The sequence below is a fragment of the Euprymna scolopes genome, chromosome 19 (genome assembly GCF_053919585.1).
Source record: "Euprymna scolopes isolate OS-2025 chromosome 19, ASM5391958v1, whole genome shotgun sequence".
Taxonomy (NCBI): Eukaryota; Metazoa; Mollusca; class Cephalopoda; order Sepiida; family Sepiolidae; genus Euprymna; species Euprymna scolopes.
This window is the reverse complement of record NC_136500.1, coordinates 36942287-36960130: the sequence shown is the minus strand read 5'-3', so window position 1 is coordinate 36960130 and position 17844 is coordinate 36942287. Positions and strand designations below refer to the sequence as shown.

Sequence of the window (17844 nt, the reverse complement as noted above, 5' to 3'; positions counted from 1 at the left end):
TTACAAATGTCATTTTGAGATGCTGATTAGCACTTATAAATCAGGAGAGGGTTTTCATTTTAGGCCTCTTATGGATTTTAGTTCTCTGTTTGATTAAAACCAGCTTATATATATATATATATATATATATATATATATATATATATGTGTAATATATTTGAAAAAAATTATTTAAAATATTGTCCATCTTTTTAGAGTATTATTAAAACCACTGATTTATATATTACATGTATTTTTTTTTCCAGGAGCGTTACTCGTATGTATGCCCAGATATTGCAAAGGAGTTCAGCAAATATGATCAGGATCCCGGCAAATGGTTGAAGAAATATGATGGAATCAATAGTATCACCAAGAATGCCTTCAGCGTTGATGTTGGATATGAACGCTTTTTGGGCCCAGAGATTTTCTTCCATCCTGAGGTTGGTTGGCATTTGTTTCCATATCCGCAAGGATTTTTCAACTAATACCTTTATTTATTTATTTATTTATTTATTTTTATTTATTTAAACAATTCCTTGCAAAGGAGTAAAAGTAAATTTTCCAGCTAATTCAGCATAATAATTTTTGTTTGTTAATGGGCAGAAGTTCAGCATCCAATTCTGTCATGAAGGCCAGTCTTTTTACCTAAATTGAATAATATAATATCCTCCTTTTTATTTAGCACTATCAACAACCTCGTTAAAATTCAATGGTTTTTACTTTTGGATATCTTTACCTGGAATTACCTGGTTTACAGACTTGAAACATTGGAACCCATGGAACAAGTTCAGTTTAGTCTTTAGTTGGTAAAACTAGCTGCTAAGGAAACAAAACTGGAACTTGGCAGCCATAAATCTACTTAAAGTGCTCTTGTACATTAAGTACAAATAAATATGTATATGCACATAAGTGCTCTTGTACATATGTGCATATACATATTTATACATTACAGCTGGTTAAATCTTAACGTTTATCTATTTGATGATAGCTCAAACGGTAATGATTAAGGCTGGAGTGCTAAATGTTTTGGTTTCGATTCTAACTGATGGCACCCAGGTTTTTTATTTTTTTAAATGTAACTTTTACGATCAGGCAACACTGGGTGGCCTTGTAGTCCTTTCTATTATTTTTCTACTTCTGTAATTTGCAAGTTATAAATAAAGTAAAACATTGTATTTTCTTTTTATTGATGCCCGATTCAAATGTTTCTTTTTTGATCAGAATGAAATATAATTATCCAAGTTTCCTGAGTAATAGTCCTAGGGTTCTATTTTTGTAATCAGAAGTATCTCCTAAAGTTGTAGTTTTTGTTGTATAGTCAAACACTTCTGGTATTCTCTTTCTAAAAGAATAATGCTTTTTGTCAAATAAAAAAAAAATATACATTTTATATTTTCTCTCTCTCTCTCTCTTTATATATATATATATATATAGATATATATATATATATATATATATATAGTTTTAAAAAAATGATGAATAAAAATGTATTTGTTTAAGTCCAAATAAAATCATGGGCGATTTCCTAAGAAACAAGATCTTCCAGGTGAAGATGCTAGGTTAACCATATTATTGTTTAAAAAATCAACAACAAATCTACATAAGTTTATAAGCAATAAAAATACAGTAAAATTATCTATGGCTTCGTAGCATAATGGAATACGTGCCAGACTGTAATACATATGGTTTGATTTCTAGAAATAGTCAAACTACACTGAAGAGAGGTAAGGTCTCGAAACTTGCATGTCCTTAGATTAGTTTTAAAAAAATGATAAATAAAAAAAAATATATTATTTGTTTACGTCCAAATAAAAACATGGGCAATTTCCTAAGAAAAAAGATCTTCAAGGTGAAGACGCTAAGTTGACCGTATTATCATTTAAAAAATCAACAACAAATATATATACACTAGTGGGCAAAAATCTGGGGCAGTTTTTTTTTTTTTTTTTTTTTTTTTTTTTTTTTCAATTTCTCCAGAATATTCAGGGGGGTTACAACTAAACTTACACGCATGTAACATATCTCTTATGTTGATACACTGTATTAATTACACTTCATTATAAAGGATAAGAAAAAAGTTATGAGCATTTCAATTTTTTTTTTTTCTTAAATTAAAGTGACTAAAACCGTGGAACAAAGCAAAGAAAATAATTTATTGTGGACTGTGTAGTCCGTTTTTCCACTTTTCTAAGTATGAAAATGACGAATAAGTCGATTACATCACTTTGTAGTCATTGCAGCTGGTTCCACCATCATTATTACACCTAAAATTGATGCTTCCGTCAAAAGATCAATTATTAAACTTCATGGGGAAAAAACCATTCAATACGGAAGATAGCTGATGACTTGAAGCTGTCAAAAAGTAATGTTGGGAGAGTTATAAAGGATTTCAAGAATACTGGGAAAATTCTACCACCGAAGAAAAATGGCAGACCTCGAATAACTTCCAGACAAGATTGATTAAGAAGATAGCACTGAACTATAGGTTTCAGACAGCTGCCAGCATTTCTTGTGAATTACATACCTGTCTCGTAAAACAGTATCAAGATGCCTGAATGAAATTGGTCTGTTTGCAAGGTCACCAATTAAGAAACCATTGATAAACAAGAACAAGAAACTCATGCTCTTAAGCAAAGCTTAATCTGTGTTGTGGATAGATGATCAGTGGCAAAATGGTTTTTTTTTTTTTTTCTGATGAAAGTAAGTTTAATGTATATGGATCTGATGGGGAGAAATTTATAAGGAGGTTTGTTGGTGAAAGATTTAATAAAAAATCCACAAAGAAAACGGTTAAGTTTGGTAAGGGTAGCATAATGGTGTTTGGAATGATTTCTTGGGAAGGAATGACTGATCTGGTCCGTCTAAACACCAGAGTTAATAGAACAATATACAAGAACTTGTTGAGAGATCATGTAATTCCAATACTTCAAAATTCTGAGTGTGAAAAACCTATTTTCATGCAGGATAACGCCCCTGCCACAAGGCTAAGCATGTAATGGAATTTTTGAACGAGCGAAATGTGGATGTTTTGGATTGGTCTCCTCAAAGTCCGGACCTAAACCCCATTAAAAACCTATGGTCTACTTTGGGGAACCGTGTGAGTGCAAGAAACTCTATCAATATTGAAGATTTGTGGCTAAAACTAAAGAATGGGCGAAAGTTTGCAGTAGGTGTGCTGCAGTTACAGAAAATAAAGGCTTGTTCACTAGATATTAAATGTGTGCCCACTAATAACATTGAAACATCAAAATACCAAAATTATTTTTAAATTTATTTTCTTTGTTCCACAGTTTTGCCCACTTTAATTTAAAAAAAAAAAATGAAATGCTCATAACTTTTTTTCTATCCTATGGAGAAATTGAAAAAAAAAAGCTAAACTGTCCCAGATTTTTGGCCACTAGTGTGTGTGTGTGTATATATATATATATATGCATATTTCTTTTGAAAAAAAAAAAAGAGACATTTCATGTCTATTAATTTTGGTTTGAATCCTTTCCATCTTTCTAATTAATTTTCTTGCTTCTGGCATACTTAAAACTATTCTATTGGAATCAAATGCGTCATAATTTATAAAGTAGAAAAAAAAATATTAAAAGTTTTTAATAAAATGTACCACTCTAATAAAAAATAAATCGAATCATTTTCTACAATAAATTAAAAATATTGAACCTCATGACTAATAACTACTCCCCATTGACTAGTTTGTTGACTAGGATAAACCAGATATATGAATTTAAATGCTGTTTGGGAGACTCTCTGATAGTGAAGGAAAAACATACAGGGGTGTGAATACCACAACATCGTCAATATTAACTATGCGTCGTTCTGAATATAACGCCATTGCTAAACATCTGATTAACCAACCTTTGGGTCAAGATCAAAGTGTAGTATTTGTTCTTCAGGTGCTACACTTCAATTTTCTTGTTCTGTTAGTGGAGGAGAAATCTTTCACGACTGAGACAATTTTTATTTTTGTTCCTTTTCTCCACATTAAAAAATGACCCTGGTGTCTAACCCTGTCCCCTAGGGAGGCATTGTAAATAGGACAGTCATGTCCCTTTCTCCAATTTATAAAACTTTTAGTAGACAACACATCTATTCTTGAACATGCAACTAATAATCATAAACTTGAAATATTAGAATCATAATCAACGAAATAAAGTTTAATTCTGGCAATAACATCCTAACATATCTGTAATGATAGCAGTAAAGAATAATTTAACATTTTATTAACTAATACATTAATAATAAAATATACACAAATATATGTATGAAAATAATTCTATAAATTTCCTTGATGATGAATCCAGGTGGATATGAAAGTACTTGGGCCTATAGTAAATATTGCATTAACCAGTTTTTGCCAGAAAGAAAGTATCCAAACCAGAATTAGTATTTCATGTTTATTTTCCAACTATATATATATATATATATATATATACACACACACACACACACAAAGGATAAAATAATTCAATCGGTGTGATTATATGTCAAAAGGGAAGGATCTATCAATGTTTCACCCAACTGTTAAAAGGGCTTTATCAAGAGTGAAGTTCAGAAAGTAAAAAAAAGACATTTTCTTTTAATCAATTTTTCTAGACATTCCTTGATCTGAACAAAACTGATCAATCTCTAATTGTTTTTATTTTTTTATTTATTTTTTTTTTTTTTTCGTTTTTTTACATAGACTTCATCACTTATCAAGGCCCAGAGGCCACTCGAGGATAAGGTTTAAAGAGTGTACAGTAGTCAATTGAACAATATAGTAATCGTTAGTAATGGAAATTTGGTAAATTTGTTAACTTAAGTGGAATGGCTCATCAAGAACTTGTTTACGTTGGACTTGAAGACAACCATATTGTAGTCAGCTGGAAGACAGTTCCAGACGTGCAGTTCTAAGAAAGAAACTTTGTTCATAGAATCTATGTTTAGGTTTAGGCACAGATAAAGAGTGGGGGAAATTATTGATAGTGTTTCCAGCTAGATGTGTTTCTCGTGAAAGTTTAGTGAAGGGAGACCATACATTGGGGCTCAGGCGAGCACTTGTCCTGAAAATAACAATAAAACAGACTCGCAACATCTCTTCTGTGAGAAAGAGGTTGTAGGGAAGAGAAAAGGGCATCTCCTACTAGGCTACAAGGCAAGATAAGTCCTTTCTATCAGTTCCTGCCCAGATATGTCAATCCTTGGACATACCTGGCTCTTACATAGATAGAGAATTGCATCAGCAGTGAGATATCTACTCGATTGATGGAAGTATCCCACCATTTTTCCTGTGACCTTGGCAACGGATTTGATGTACATATTCCATTTCAGATCAGGAGTAAAGATTAAGCCCAGAAACTTGTCAAAACATGAAGTCTCCCCAAGACACGAGCCATTCATTTCAATTGATGCCAGATGAGGATCAGAGTGTTGATGATGTAAAGATAGAAGCTTGGTTTTAGATGCATTAAAAGTAACCATAACTATTCTGCACTTTCAGCTAACAATTTAATGAAAAAAGGGGGAGGGTTTATTATACACATAGATTCGAAAAAGTTGTCAAAAAAACAAATATATAACAAATAAATGTTATCAAAGGCAAGATAAATTACTTTTCTACCTAACTGGATAAGTTTTTAGTGTTTTTATTTAATGTAAAATGTTTATTCAGTTCGAAAATCATAGTGTTTATCGATATATTTGAAAAAGACAAATGGCGGCAAGCTCGATGTTGAATATGTTAAGTTTGGGGAAATAAGTTCAAACTAAAAAACTATACAAAATACTGTTAAAAACTCACTCAATATATGTTACCGTGACATACGCTGACATATCTTTTTTTTTTCTTTTTTTTTTTTCTTTTTTTCAGTTTTCTAACCCAGACTTCACAATACCCATCTCTGAAATAGTAGATAATGTTATTCAAAATTGCCCTATTGATGTCCGACGTGGTCTTTACAAAGTAAGTATGCTTATAGTCTTCTTTACACTTTCAATATATGTGCTTATAAACCATCACTTGGTCTTAATCCCAAATTGCTGATTCAGAACTGCTTTATGAAAACAAAGAGTATTTTACCTTTTCATTTTAGATTGAAAATGGAGTGTCGACAATATCAAATCATATTGAATTGTTGATGTACAAAAGAAAATCTCTCAATCATATATTGAACAAAGAACTAAAGCTCTTCGTTATAGAGATTCAAATTCAGTTTACTTTATTGGTCCCCCGACAAAAGGAGGGTGGACCTGTAAATTCGCTCTTGTCCGTTCATCTGTCCACACTTTTCTCGATAAGTACGCCTTGAAATTTTTGGAAATTTTGCACAAACATTAAATATGATATGAGTAAAAAAAGTAATAGAACAGATTTTCTGGGAAAACTCTGGTTGTCCCCCTATGGGTGCCTTTCGGGTTAAAATCGCTAAAATTGACGGACTTAGTCATGTTCTCTTTGCTGAAGCATCTATTTGACAATGCCACAGGAATTACAACTACCCATAGAGAATAGAGGAATTTTTTTTAATCAAAGTTTGACTCCTTTAGATCCACTGTGTCCTGTTTATCCATGCACGTTAACAGGGCCACGTCACAAAACGTGCGACTCTCTGCCACACATGGGCAATCATTTACTATAAGAAGCTAACTATAGATTGTAGCTGCACAAGTACAAATCAAGAACCCAATGGAAAGCCATCTTGAAAAGTAATTGCCTCTCTATATGGATCCTGTTAGCCATCTCTTGTAGTCTTGCTCAGGACTGCCATGCATGGGCTATTATGGTTTTGAATGTAGTGCAGGAATTAAGCCGACCAGTTACAATTATTGCTTTTCTTTTGCCATTTCTTTAGAAAAAATAACATGAATTAACTATTCTTTAGGTTTGTTCGAATTGGAAAATCTTAAATATTTGTTTATTTTCAATATAAGGCTGAATCCTAATTTAGTCACGCAAGTTATTGACAGTGAGAAAAATAAGAAAAATGTTAAGTTTGAAGGTTTAAATAGTTCCTTTGAAAATTTGAATGCAATTTGTGTACTGGTGACAATTATATATGTGAAGGAGGTTTAGGAATTAAAATCAATTTTGTATTATGCAGTAACACATGTAAAAATTATAATTTTTAAATTTGTCATTTCAATTAAAATATTAACAACTTTCACTTTTAACATTTCTGGTGTTGGAATTATCAGGATTTGTTGGTGCAAATCTATATTTTAATGTAATTAACAAAAAAAAAAATACATAAAAATCTTTATGATGTATGTACCCATCACGGAACAAAAATGTCATATTTCAAAAGTCGCGGAAATTGATCAAGTATTATATAAACTTTAACAATTTTTATAGTAAATTGTAGCCTTCTCGGTAGTTTGAACTGTGTTGTTTCTTTATTTAGTAACTATGGTAACTATAGCATTCTTTGAAACTCCTCGGAATAAGGACATTGTAAATTGTGTTTTGGAGTATTCAGTCAAACAATAAATTTTAATTGTAAAGTTCAACTTAGTTTTAATTTTCTTTCTCTTATAATAAGCTTTACTCTCTATTGCGTATTGAGCTTTTTATTAGGTCGGGATTAAACTATATATAAATACTGGTATTTATATTAGATTATAGTTTACCATTGCGTATATCAGGTAAACACTACATCCATTTGATTTCATTACTATATATATATATATACATACACACACACACATTAATTTTTTTATTTTTAGGTTAGTTCATTTTTAGTTATTTTTTATGCAACTGATGATAACTCAATTGGTAACGACTCCGGCTGGAGTGCTGTTTCGGTTTCGATTATAGCTGTTACACTGAAGTCATATTTTTATTTTACTTTTGAAATTACTGGTGTTTGTTGGTTCCAATATAATGTGTAATGATCATTAGAGAATTGACTCTATTATTAGATCATTTTGTATTTAATTACAAAATTTTCATAAATTAAATTATATTTAAGCATATTTTATGACCAGACAATGCCAGGTGCCTCTCTGCTAGTCTAATATAATTATGTTGACTAAATTTTGGGTCTTAAGTATTTTTTTTATTTAGTAGCATTATAATCTTGATGTACTGTGGCAAATCTAATTGAGTAATTTTGGAGCCTAAAGAATATTATTTTAATTTGTACTTGCTTATCTCATACCTAGCATTAAATTTGTCGCCCTAAAGAAAACAACACTACAGCTTTATTTTAAAACTTTTATTGAAAAAATCAATTTAAGTAACTTGATTATGTAGTAGAAGTGACATCTATTCAATGTAGACGCCTTCAGCAAAAATCATTGCCTCGATACGAGTCCGGAATTGGGAACGGCGGGAGCTTGGTGAATACTCTGTGGATGGTGGTGATCAGGCTAGCTTTGATGTTGTGGGACGTCATGTTGGTGACGTTCTCAACATATGACCAAACGAAGTAGCTGGTTCAGGTTAGGGGAGAGAGAAGGGTACAAAGTTATAACACTCCTTCTGTAGCCAAGCCTGGGTCTCTTTGGAGTTGTGAACCAATGCCAAGTCCTTCTGCCACACCCAGAGTCTGCCAATGGCCACCTGATTGCACCGGCAGATCCCCACACTCGAGCACTACTTTGGTATTGACTTTCAAGCCGACTTTAAAGGATGTGAGGTGGCATGATAATCATGGCCAGAAACTTTGAGCTGTGCCTTTAAGCATTAAACCATCCGGATTTGCATTTTGAGGGTGTTGGGAATGGTCCTGTTCTCATAACTTGGATCGGTAGAGAGCATGAGTTGTACAACGGCACATCTCCAATTTTACTTGTTGAACATTGTGTCATTTTCAGACATGATAGAAGGCTCCTATCGCTCTTGGGATTTGTACACAACCGACCAACTAGTAGATGGTCTGCAACAAAAAAAAGAAAACCGGTTTTCATAAACGGTGACTCCATTGAGGGACTAAGTATCTCCACTTCCCAACACTTCACTTTGGTCCTTACCTAGGCTAGATGGGCAGTTGTAGAGGCCCAATTTGATTAATCGGCTGGTCAGGTCAAGCCCTAATGTCTACTACCAAACCCAGAGTACAAGGATCAACATACAATTGTGAATAAAAAAAATGTAAGCCAAACTTATCTCCATCCTAGTAAAGATGAAAAATAAACAAGATCCTAATGAAAGTAGACGTTAGGAGACACTGACTGAGGGTCAATCGGCTTGTGGAGATTATTAACTCAAACATGGCTGAAAACAAATTTTTCTCCATAGATTTTGGGGTGTACGTTGAATATCTGTGACAGATGCTTTGAGAAACTCATATTGTTGAGTATACTAGTATATTACTTTGTATAACTCTGATCTGTCAAGGTGATCAGGTTTCAACCTTGACAGATCCCAATACTGGGCTCCGTGCTGGGTGAAGAGCTCAGGCAATGAAAATTAAAAATAAAAACTAATGTCTATAAACACAAACAAAAAACCCAAAAAATCTCTATTCGATTCAGAAAATGAAATCGAAACAGACTTTCCTCTATTCTATGTAATAAAATCTTTAGTAGAAAAGCAAAGGTCTAAACTATCTCCTTTTCTAATAGAAAAGCTCTATCAAACTTAGAAATGTAAAGAAAATGAAAAATGGAAATTTACTAATCGAAATAGAAACAAAAACACAAAGTAATAAAATTAAAGATAAAATGAAAACATTCCAGGACATAAATGTTGGTTACTCCTTATAATAAACTTAATCATTTCAAAGGAATAGTAAGAAGCAGAGAGCTATCCCTTACCATAACTGAAAAAAGTGCTAAATGAAATGAAAAAATAAGGGGTCATAGAATATAAAGGAATTTTTATAAAGAAAGCAATTGAAAGGATTCCAACAAATACATCTTCACTTTTAATAAACAAAAAAAAATTAAAATTGGATATCTGTATCCCAGCCCTTCTAAGATGTTTCAGATGTCAAAAACTTGGACATCATAGAGACGTATGCTGAGGAGCAACCACTTGTGCAAAATGTGGCTAAAAAGATACAAATCATAGAGAGGAAGAATGTCAAGAAAACAAAGAACACGTTATTCTACCCCGGCTCTGTATAGGGTACTCAAATCTCACACACTTGTTTATTCTGAACAAAGATTTACAACCAAAATATAGCACATACCAAACACCTCTCACAGTCAAAACACATCCTTATGGAATTTGAAATACTAAAAAATCTTTGAAAGTCTTAAAAAATATGAAAATTTTATTCGGATATACTAATATAGAAAACATCTTTAAATTCCTTAAAGAGCTGGAAATATATCAGAAGATCTGAATCAAGAAAAATAAAGAATCTCAACAAAAAACATAACTGAACTTAAATAACCCAGAGTTAAAAAAAACGCATAAGTAAAAAAAAAAAAAAAAAAAAAAAAAATTTCTTTAGTCAAATAGATTTGAGTCCCTCAGAATAAGCAACAACCAAAAGGACATATTTTGCCCTTTTTTATTTAATTAGTTTTTTTATCGCTTGAAGATTTATAGCATAAAAATTCTAAATTAAATCTCTTTTAAAACTCTTTAAATTTTAATTTAATAGAAATTTAATACTTAATTATTATTAAAACTCATTAAATACTAATTCACTCTCATGATACCCATCACATGATTAATTTAAATACAAAATGTTTTGTAAATAAAAATGTATTTGTTTTTTATAAATCTCAAAAAGCAAAACATTTTGTAAAACTGAATTTTTTTTTTTTTAATTTTAATTACAAAATGTGTAAATAAAACTATGAAATTTTTTATTTTATCATTCTTTTCTGTAAGATCTGTGATGGCAACGTTTTAAATGTGCATGTTGTAATGTTTTGTACATAATTTGATAAAAAATAAAGCATTAAGGCAAAATGTAACTTTTTCGTTGTTGCCTTAAATTCATCTGATCCAAGTTTTTTTTTTTTTTTACATTATCAAGAATCAAATCATTAGATTGCTTTTTTTTTTCTCAACATATGACAGTATGTAAAACAGGCATTAAATCTAGTATGATGATGTTTTTTTTTTCTTTGTAGAATATTGTATTGTCTGGAGGCTCAACTATGTTTCGTGATTTTGGACGTCGTCTTCAGAGAGATGTTAAAAGAATTGTAGATGCTCGTTTGAAAGCAAGTGAAGAACTTAGCGGAGGACGATTGAAGGTAGGTTGCACCCCCCCCCCTCATAGGTTTTCCTTTATTTTACGATTTCTATCTGAAAAGAAATCAATTTTCATTGAAATTAAAGAAAGGCATGGACTCAAAATAGCAACTTGTGTCAGATAAATCATATAAAATTTGTAAACTTGTCTGTGTTTACTGCACATCTTGTGGTCTTTGTCTCTGCTCTCCTCGAGTCTAAAATAAGTAACATTTTATCTTGAGAGGTGTAAAAATGACACTTGGTTCGTCTACTAAACGATAGACTTACAATCAGAACAAATATCTCTTTCAAATCTAACGCAGTCCACCAGTTTATGGTTCATTCATCTCTCGGATCCACAGCAATCTCAGCTGATCATTTTGCAAGAATATGTATAGATATTGTCATTTGGGGTAGGCCACACAGCAAGACCATGTAATAATGATCAGCTGTTTTATCACTGGACATAAAATGACTGATCGGAATCTCTAAAATGGACATAAGTTCTGTAAAATTTCATGTGGTCTGCATTCATAGCATGAACTCCCATTTTCAAGATGCCATTTTCTCGAAAAGGATAGCTAATTTCTGGGATTATATATCTAATCTCAGCTAAATATCTTTCCCGTTGCAGTTTGTAACGTGCATATATGCACCCCAATGATATATGCAGTTTTGTGCATGTTTACAAATTAATCTATTTTTGTGTCTTGGTATTAAATAATCCCCAAAAGATGGTTTTATATGTTCCATCATATTAGATGAAGAATTAATGTTTTTTTTTACCTTCATTTTTACTTTTGAATAGTTATTAAATGTTATTTTTATTTTCTAGCCGACACCTATTGAATGTCAAGTCATTACTCATCACATGCAGCGTTATGCTGTCTGGTTTGGAGGAAGTATGTTGGCGTCCACAGTAAGTCACATTTTTATTAACCGATATATATGAAGTGCCTTCAATGTTTTCAGACTTTTGGTACAGGCATTTAGAATCGTCGTAGTCTCTTTAAAATTCAGTATCTTATTGCTATACATCTTATAAGATGATTGCCCAATTTTAATGATTTCAGGTTCAAATGAACAGCTACAGCAGGAATTCAAATACACCTTACTAAAGTTTGATTGTCACCGCTGGTGAATTTCAAAAATGCAATCTTCAAAAGAATGATATGCAACAAATTTCTGTTTAAAACTTGCAGAAATTGCCACAGAAACGTGTGCAATCCTTCAGACTGCTTTTAGACCATCTTGCATGAATCGAACATCAGTTTTTGAGTGGCATAAGAAACTACAAAAAGACAGTCTGGTGTTCTGACTTCCTTACTCCTCCTACACCTTACATCATTCCTCACAGAGCTGGTTTGCCAAATAAAGAATTTCATGTGTCGATAGAGACAATAAGTGCAGTTTCATGTCCGTGTGGGAACTGTACATACAATTATTTGCGAGGAACTGAAAATGCAGAAGATTTGCACAAAGTTTGTCCCAAGAGTGATCCATACTTGTCACAGTCTATTTGACCAAAATGAGTATCAAGACAGTTTCTCACCCTTCTTAGTCCAGACGTTGCTCCCTTTGACTTTTGGTTATTCCCTAAGCTCAAGGAAAACCTAAGCAGCTGTAATGAAGACTATTGACACTCATACAAGAGGATTTTCATGGGGTTTTCTAGAAATTTTAGAACGGTGCAACAGATGTATTGCAGCCAGAGGATATTACTTTGAAGGAGACTACAGTTTCATGTGTGTACTATCAGTAAAAATATAAAAAGTCTGGAAACTTATTGAAGGCACATCGTATGTATATATCAGATTCTTACAACTCACATTTCAGCTTCTAAATGTTATCACAAATTTCATTCTTAGCTAAATTTGAAAATGGTTAGTTTTGTTTATCAACTCCCAGCTACATTTTGGTATAACATTATTTTTGTTACACTGTTAACTCCAGTTGGGTTGCGTTGAGCTGATTTCAAAGACTTCTAATTTCCAATGAACTGCTCTTATTGACCACTTATAAAACATGATATATCCAGCAAGCAAAACTACATCTTTTTACAAGCTATATCGCTAAAAAAAGACATACCATTTGAGAAAAGAATATTTGAAATTGTTTGAATTATATAAAGGTATTTGGCATAAAATGACTCTTCAGAGCTCTGAGATGAATTTCGTTGTTTTAAAATACATTTAATTAAAAGAAACAAAAATATTGCAAAAGGATTAAAAACAAACAAAAAAAAATGGCTTGAGATTATCTTTCACAAAATGTAATGAAAGAAAACATCTTGTGCAACAAGGTTAATTTATTTAGATCAGGTGTGAGCAAACTTTTTAGTGCAAGGGCCACGTTAAAAAATTCAAATTTTACTGGACCGCATAGGATATTTTCCAATATAATTGAGATCCAAAAAAGACAAAAGGATTTCAAAGAAAAAACGCAATTAATTTTCACATTACTGAATATAAAATCCTTTTGGGCATTCAATATTCAGTACTTGGAGGGCCGCATGAATTCCTTTGGCAGATTGCAGTTGCCCACCCCTGGTTTAGATTGTTGCTAAGCGTCTTTTCCTTCAGAAAGTATGGTTCATCAGGTATGTAATCTAAAAAAAAAAAAAAAAAAAAAAAAAAAAAATTACAAAATATTTTATGAATGTTTTTGTGTGATTGCTCTCACTTTCTAATAACACTTCTCAATTGGAACAACATTCATTTTGGAGGTCAACGGACCCCATATTTACAAAAGCGCTCCCCTTCCCTCCATCGACTTATGTGCTGTGTCTGTTGTGGAAAGTGAACTATCCCAAACAAATTGTTGTAGTTGGACATTCACAGGACAACAAAGTGAGCCACATCCGGTTATACAAATGATTTGTTTTGTCGACTAATCAATGCCTTTATCGGCTCAGTATAAGCATGCATAATTCACTTTAGTCAGTTAATTCAGTGATTAACCTGTTGCTCAGTTCTAGTCAGTTTTCATTGTACATTCACTTGTTGTTGCGATGACCAGTGTTTGCTGAAGCAAATGTTCATCGAAGATTCTGCTCATTTAAAGCGGTGTTCACTGAAGACTTGTAATCTGTGGCCCAGTTTTAAGTCCGTTAAAGCGTGGCCTTCGTTATAAAGATGGCCGGCCAGCTGAAAAAATGACGTCATCGCCGAGGTCCCAACAAGCAAGATATGTGGAACTCTTAGACTGTCTATAATGAACAGTAATTTTTACAGACAGCGTTACAAAACTTCAAAATTGGATTGAAATAAAGAAAGAACACGATGATTTATACTGAAACTCCTCTAATATTAATAATAAAAAAATAATTAAAAAAACACAAGTTGTTTGTTTAAGTATTATAAGCAATTGAATATTTCGTTGTATTATAGATTTTAAAGATTAGAATGCGTTCTTTAATTACTTATAAATTACATTTTAAAAAAGTGAAGGAACACGATTTGATTTGTAGTAAACTTGAAGTTTATTTAATATAATTAAATGAAAATTATGCATGTAAGATTATGAATATTTGAAGCAGAACACAAGCAAAACATTTGATATGAGTTCAGACAATAAACAAATATTAAAATTAAACTATTTTTTTAATCAAATGAACAATATTTTTTTAAATCAAAATTAACAATATTTTTTTAAATCAAAATTAACAATATTTTTTTAAATCAAAATGAACAATATTTTTTAAAATGAACAATATTTTTTAAATCAAAATGAACAATATTTTTTAAATCAAAATGAACAATATTTTTTTAATCAAAATGAACAATATTTTTTTAATCAAAATGAATAATATTTTTTTAATCAAAATGAACAATATTTTTTTAATCAAAATGAACAATATTTTTTTAATCAAAATGAACAATATTTTTTTAATCAAAATGAACAATATTTTTTTAATCAAAATGAACAATATTTTTTTAATCAAAATGAACAATATTTTTTTAATCAAAATGAACAATATTTTTTTAATCAAAATGAACAATATTTTTTAAATCAAAATGAACAATATTTTTTAAATCAAAATGAACAATATTTTTTAAATCAAAATGAACAATATTTTTTTAATCAAAATGAACAATATTTTTTTAATCAAAATGAACAATATTTTTTTAATCAAAATGAACATTTTTTTTTAAATCAAAATGAACAATATTTTTTTAATCAAAATTAACATTTTTTTAAAATCAAAATTAACATTTTTTAAAATCAAAATGAATATTTTTTAATCAAAATGAACAATATTTTTTTTAAATCAAAATGAATATTTTGGGTTTGTATTACTGTACACATAGATTCGAAAAAGTTGTCAAAAAACAAATATATAACAAATAAATGTTATCAAAGGCAAGATAATTTACTTTTCTACCAAACTGGATATATTTTTTGTATTTTTATTGAATGTAACATGTTTATTTAGTTCAAAAACCATACAGTGTTTACCGATGTATTGGAAAATTCAAGATGGCGTCTGACTCCCTCTTTAACACGGTAAGTTTGGGAAAAGGTGTTATAAATAAAAAACTGGATAAAATACTGTTAAAAACTCGCTCAATATATGTTATTGTGACATAGGTTGAAATATATTCGGTGGGTTTTTAATAGTATTTTGTCTAGTTTTTTATTTATAACACCTTTTCCCATACTTACCGTGTTAAAGAGGGAGTGAGGCGCCATCTTGAATTTTCCAATACATCGGTAAACGCTGTATGTTTTTCGAGCTGAATAAACATGTTACATTGAATAAAAACATGAAAAATATATCCAGTTTGGTAGAAAAGTAACTTATCTTGCCTTTGATAACATTTATTTGTTATATATTTGTTTTTTGACAACTTTTTCGAATCTGTGTACAGTAATACAAACCCGAAATGAACTGTAAGACCACGAGTAAACACGCGTTTTTTTTTTTTTTTAGTTTAGTTTCATATATATATATAAAAATAAGTATTTTTAAATTTTATCTTTCTAGCTTTCAAAAAAATTTTTTAATTTTATCAGCCGACATAATTTATTTTTAAATATTGAAAAATTTCAGGAAAATTAATTTTTGCTAGATTTTTAAAACATGCGTGTCAACAGCTTAAAAAAATCGTCTCTTCAAAAGAACGTGTTTTAAAGAGTCGATGTTGTCTCGCATTTTCATTAGTTTTGTATGCTGTAAAAAAATTTTTTTTAATATTAGCAATTTATTTGAAGCTTCTTCTTTTGAATGGTAAAAAACTTAGGATGATAATATTGAATTAAATTATAGTTACATCGTGTTAAATACAGGGGGGGGGGCACGTTAAAACTTACTTTGCTGAATGGAGATATCCACGAGTGACTACCGGTGACTACCGGTGTCAAGCAACTAATGGACTATCCGTGATGACGTCAGCAGATTAAATTATTTTTGCCCGCCGGCCATCTTGTCTTTTAAGACGGTCTTGGTTAAAGTCTGGTCGACCTTTGGCATTTTGTAGGTTATGTTCACGGTCCTGGTTCAGATTTATTTACTGCAAAAATAATTATTTGGGTTTGTAATAAAAAAAACAAAAATGATTGTAGATGTAACTTTCTTAATTTTAAAGTGAAAAGCAAAAACTACTAAGAATGGAGTTAAGTGGGATGAAAAAAAAACTGGCCAGAGGTAGATTATTTTAGAAGACAATGTTAGTTTTACATGCTGTTATGTGTTGAACAACTTTTAGAAATTAAAATGAATATGATGATTTGAAAGCTATTAACTGTTGAAAAGATGGAATTAAAAGAAATGATTATTTAATTCTCATTTTTTTTTCTTTTTGTAGCCTGAATTTTATCAAGTGTGTCATACAAAGGCTGATTATGATGAATATGGCCCGAGTATATGTCGCCACAATCCTGTGTTTGGAACCATGACGTAGTTACCTTGCCGCCGTTTGTTCTTTTTCTTGATGCCGCAACTCTTGGTTGATGCAGTCAAAAGACCAACACGAATAACCTTGGCTACTTCTCCCATTATTAACTGCTTGTCCGCTGTACAGATCAAATTTTCCTCAAATTGTACTATAAAAACAAGCGACAAGTCCAAGGCAGTGTATGAAGTATCTTTACAAAACTGTACAACATGCATAACAACCAAAAAAAATTAAAAAAAAAAAAAAGATTTAGTACATTTTTTTTTTCTTTATAACAAATCAAAAACTTTCTCCTATCATGAAATTAAAAAAAAAAAAAAAAAAAAAAAAAAAATTCCTAAAATAACGTAAAAAGTGTCCTCTATACCCCAAATCCCATCAAAAGTTCTTTACTATATTCCTAACTACTTCTCCATTTCCAAGAAGGGAGGGGGGCATAATAAAACAAAAAAATATAAACATACATATATATTCGCCCTTCCTATTTACTAACAGTTCTTCCCAGTCAAAGCCTTTTTCCTTACATTTTTTTAGTTCTTGTTCTGAATTCAACCTAATTAAAAACCAAAAATACAGAAAAATCTTTAAAATGTATGTATCTGTCACTGCACAAAAATGTCATATTCTGAAAATTATCTAAATTGATCAAATAGTTTTTTAAAAAAAATAACCAAAACTAAGATGATTAAATTTTATGAGGAAGCGAGATGTTGTTTTGATCTGCCATGTTTAATAAAGGGAGACTACTCAATTCAAACTACCAAGATTTTAAAATTAATCTTGTAATGTCTACAATATGTCAAACAATACTATGAATCACTAAAACTCGTAAAAAAAAATAAA

The 17844-nt window shown here is 30.9% G+C and overlaps 1 protein-coding gene across 3 annotated transcripts in view; it reads left to right on the top strand.

Annotated features, from left to right (window-relative positions):
- LOC145303534 (actin-related protein 3) overlaps positions 1–17335 on the top strand; it is a 403282-nt gene extending 385947 nt beyond the window's left edge. For all 3 annotated transcript variants that reach the window (XM_080144997.1, XM_080144995.1, XM_080144996.1), the window contains 5 exons: positions 246–419; positions 5837–5929; positions 10999–11124; positions 11940–12023; positions 16912–17335. In XM_080144997.1, the coding sequence (XP_080001123.1) occupies positions 246–419; positions 5837–5929; positions 10999–11124; positions 11940–12023; positions 16912–17007 (573 nt within the window). In that variant the 3' untranslated portion in view covers positions 17008–17335. The remainder of the gene's footprint in view (positions 1–245; positions 420–5836; positions 5930–10998; positions 11125–11939; positions 12024–16911) is intronic.
- The last annotated feature ends 509 nt before the right edge of the window (positions 17336–17844 follow it).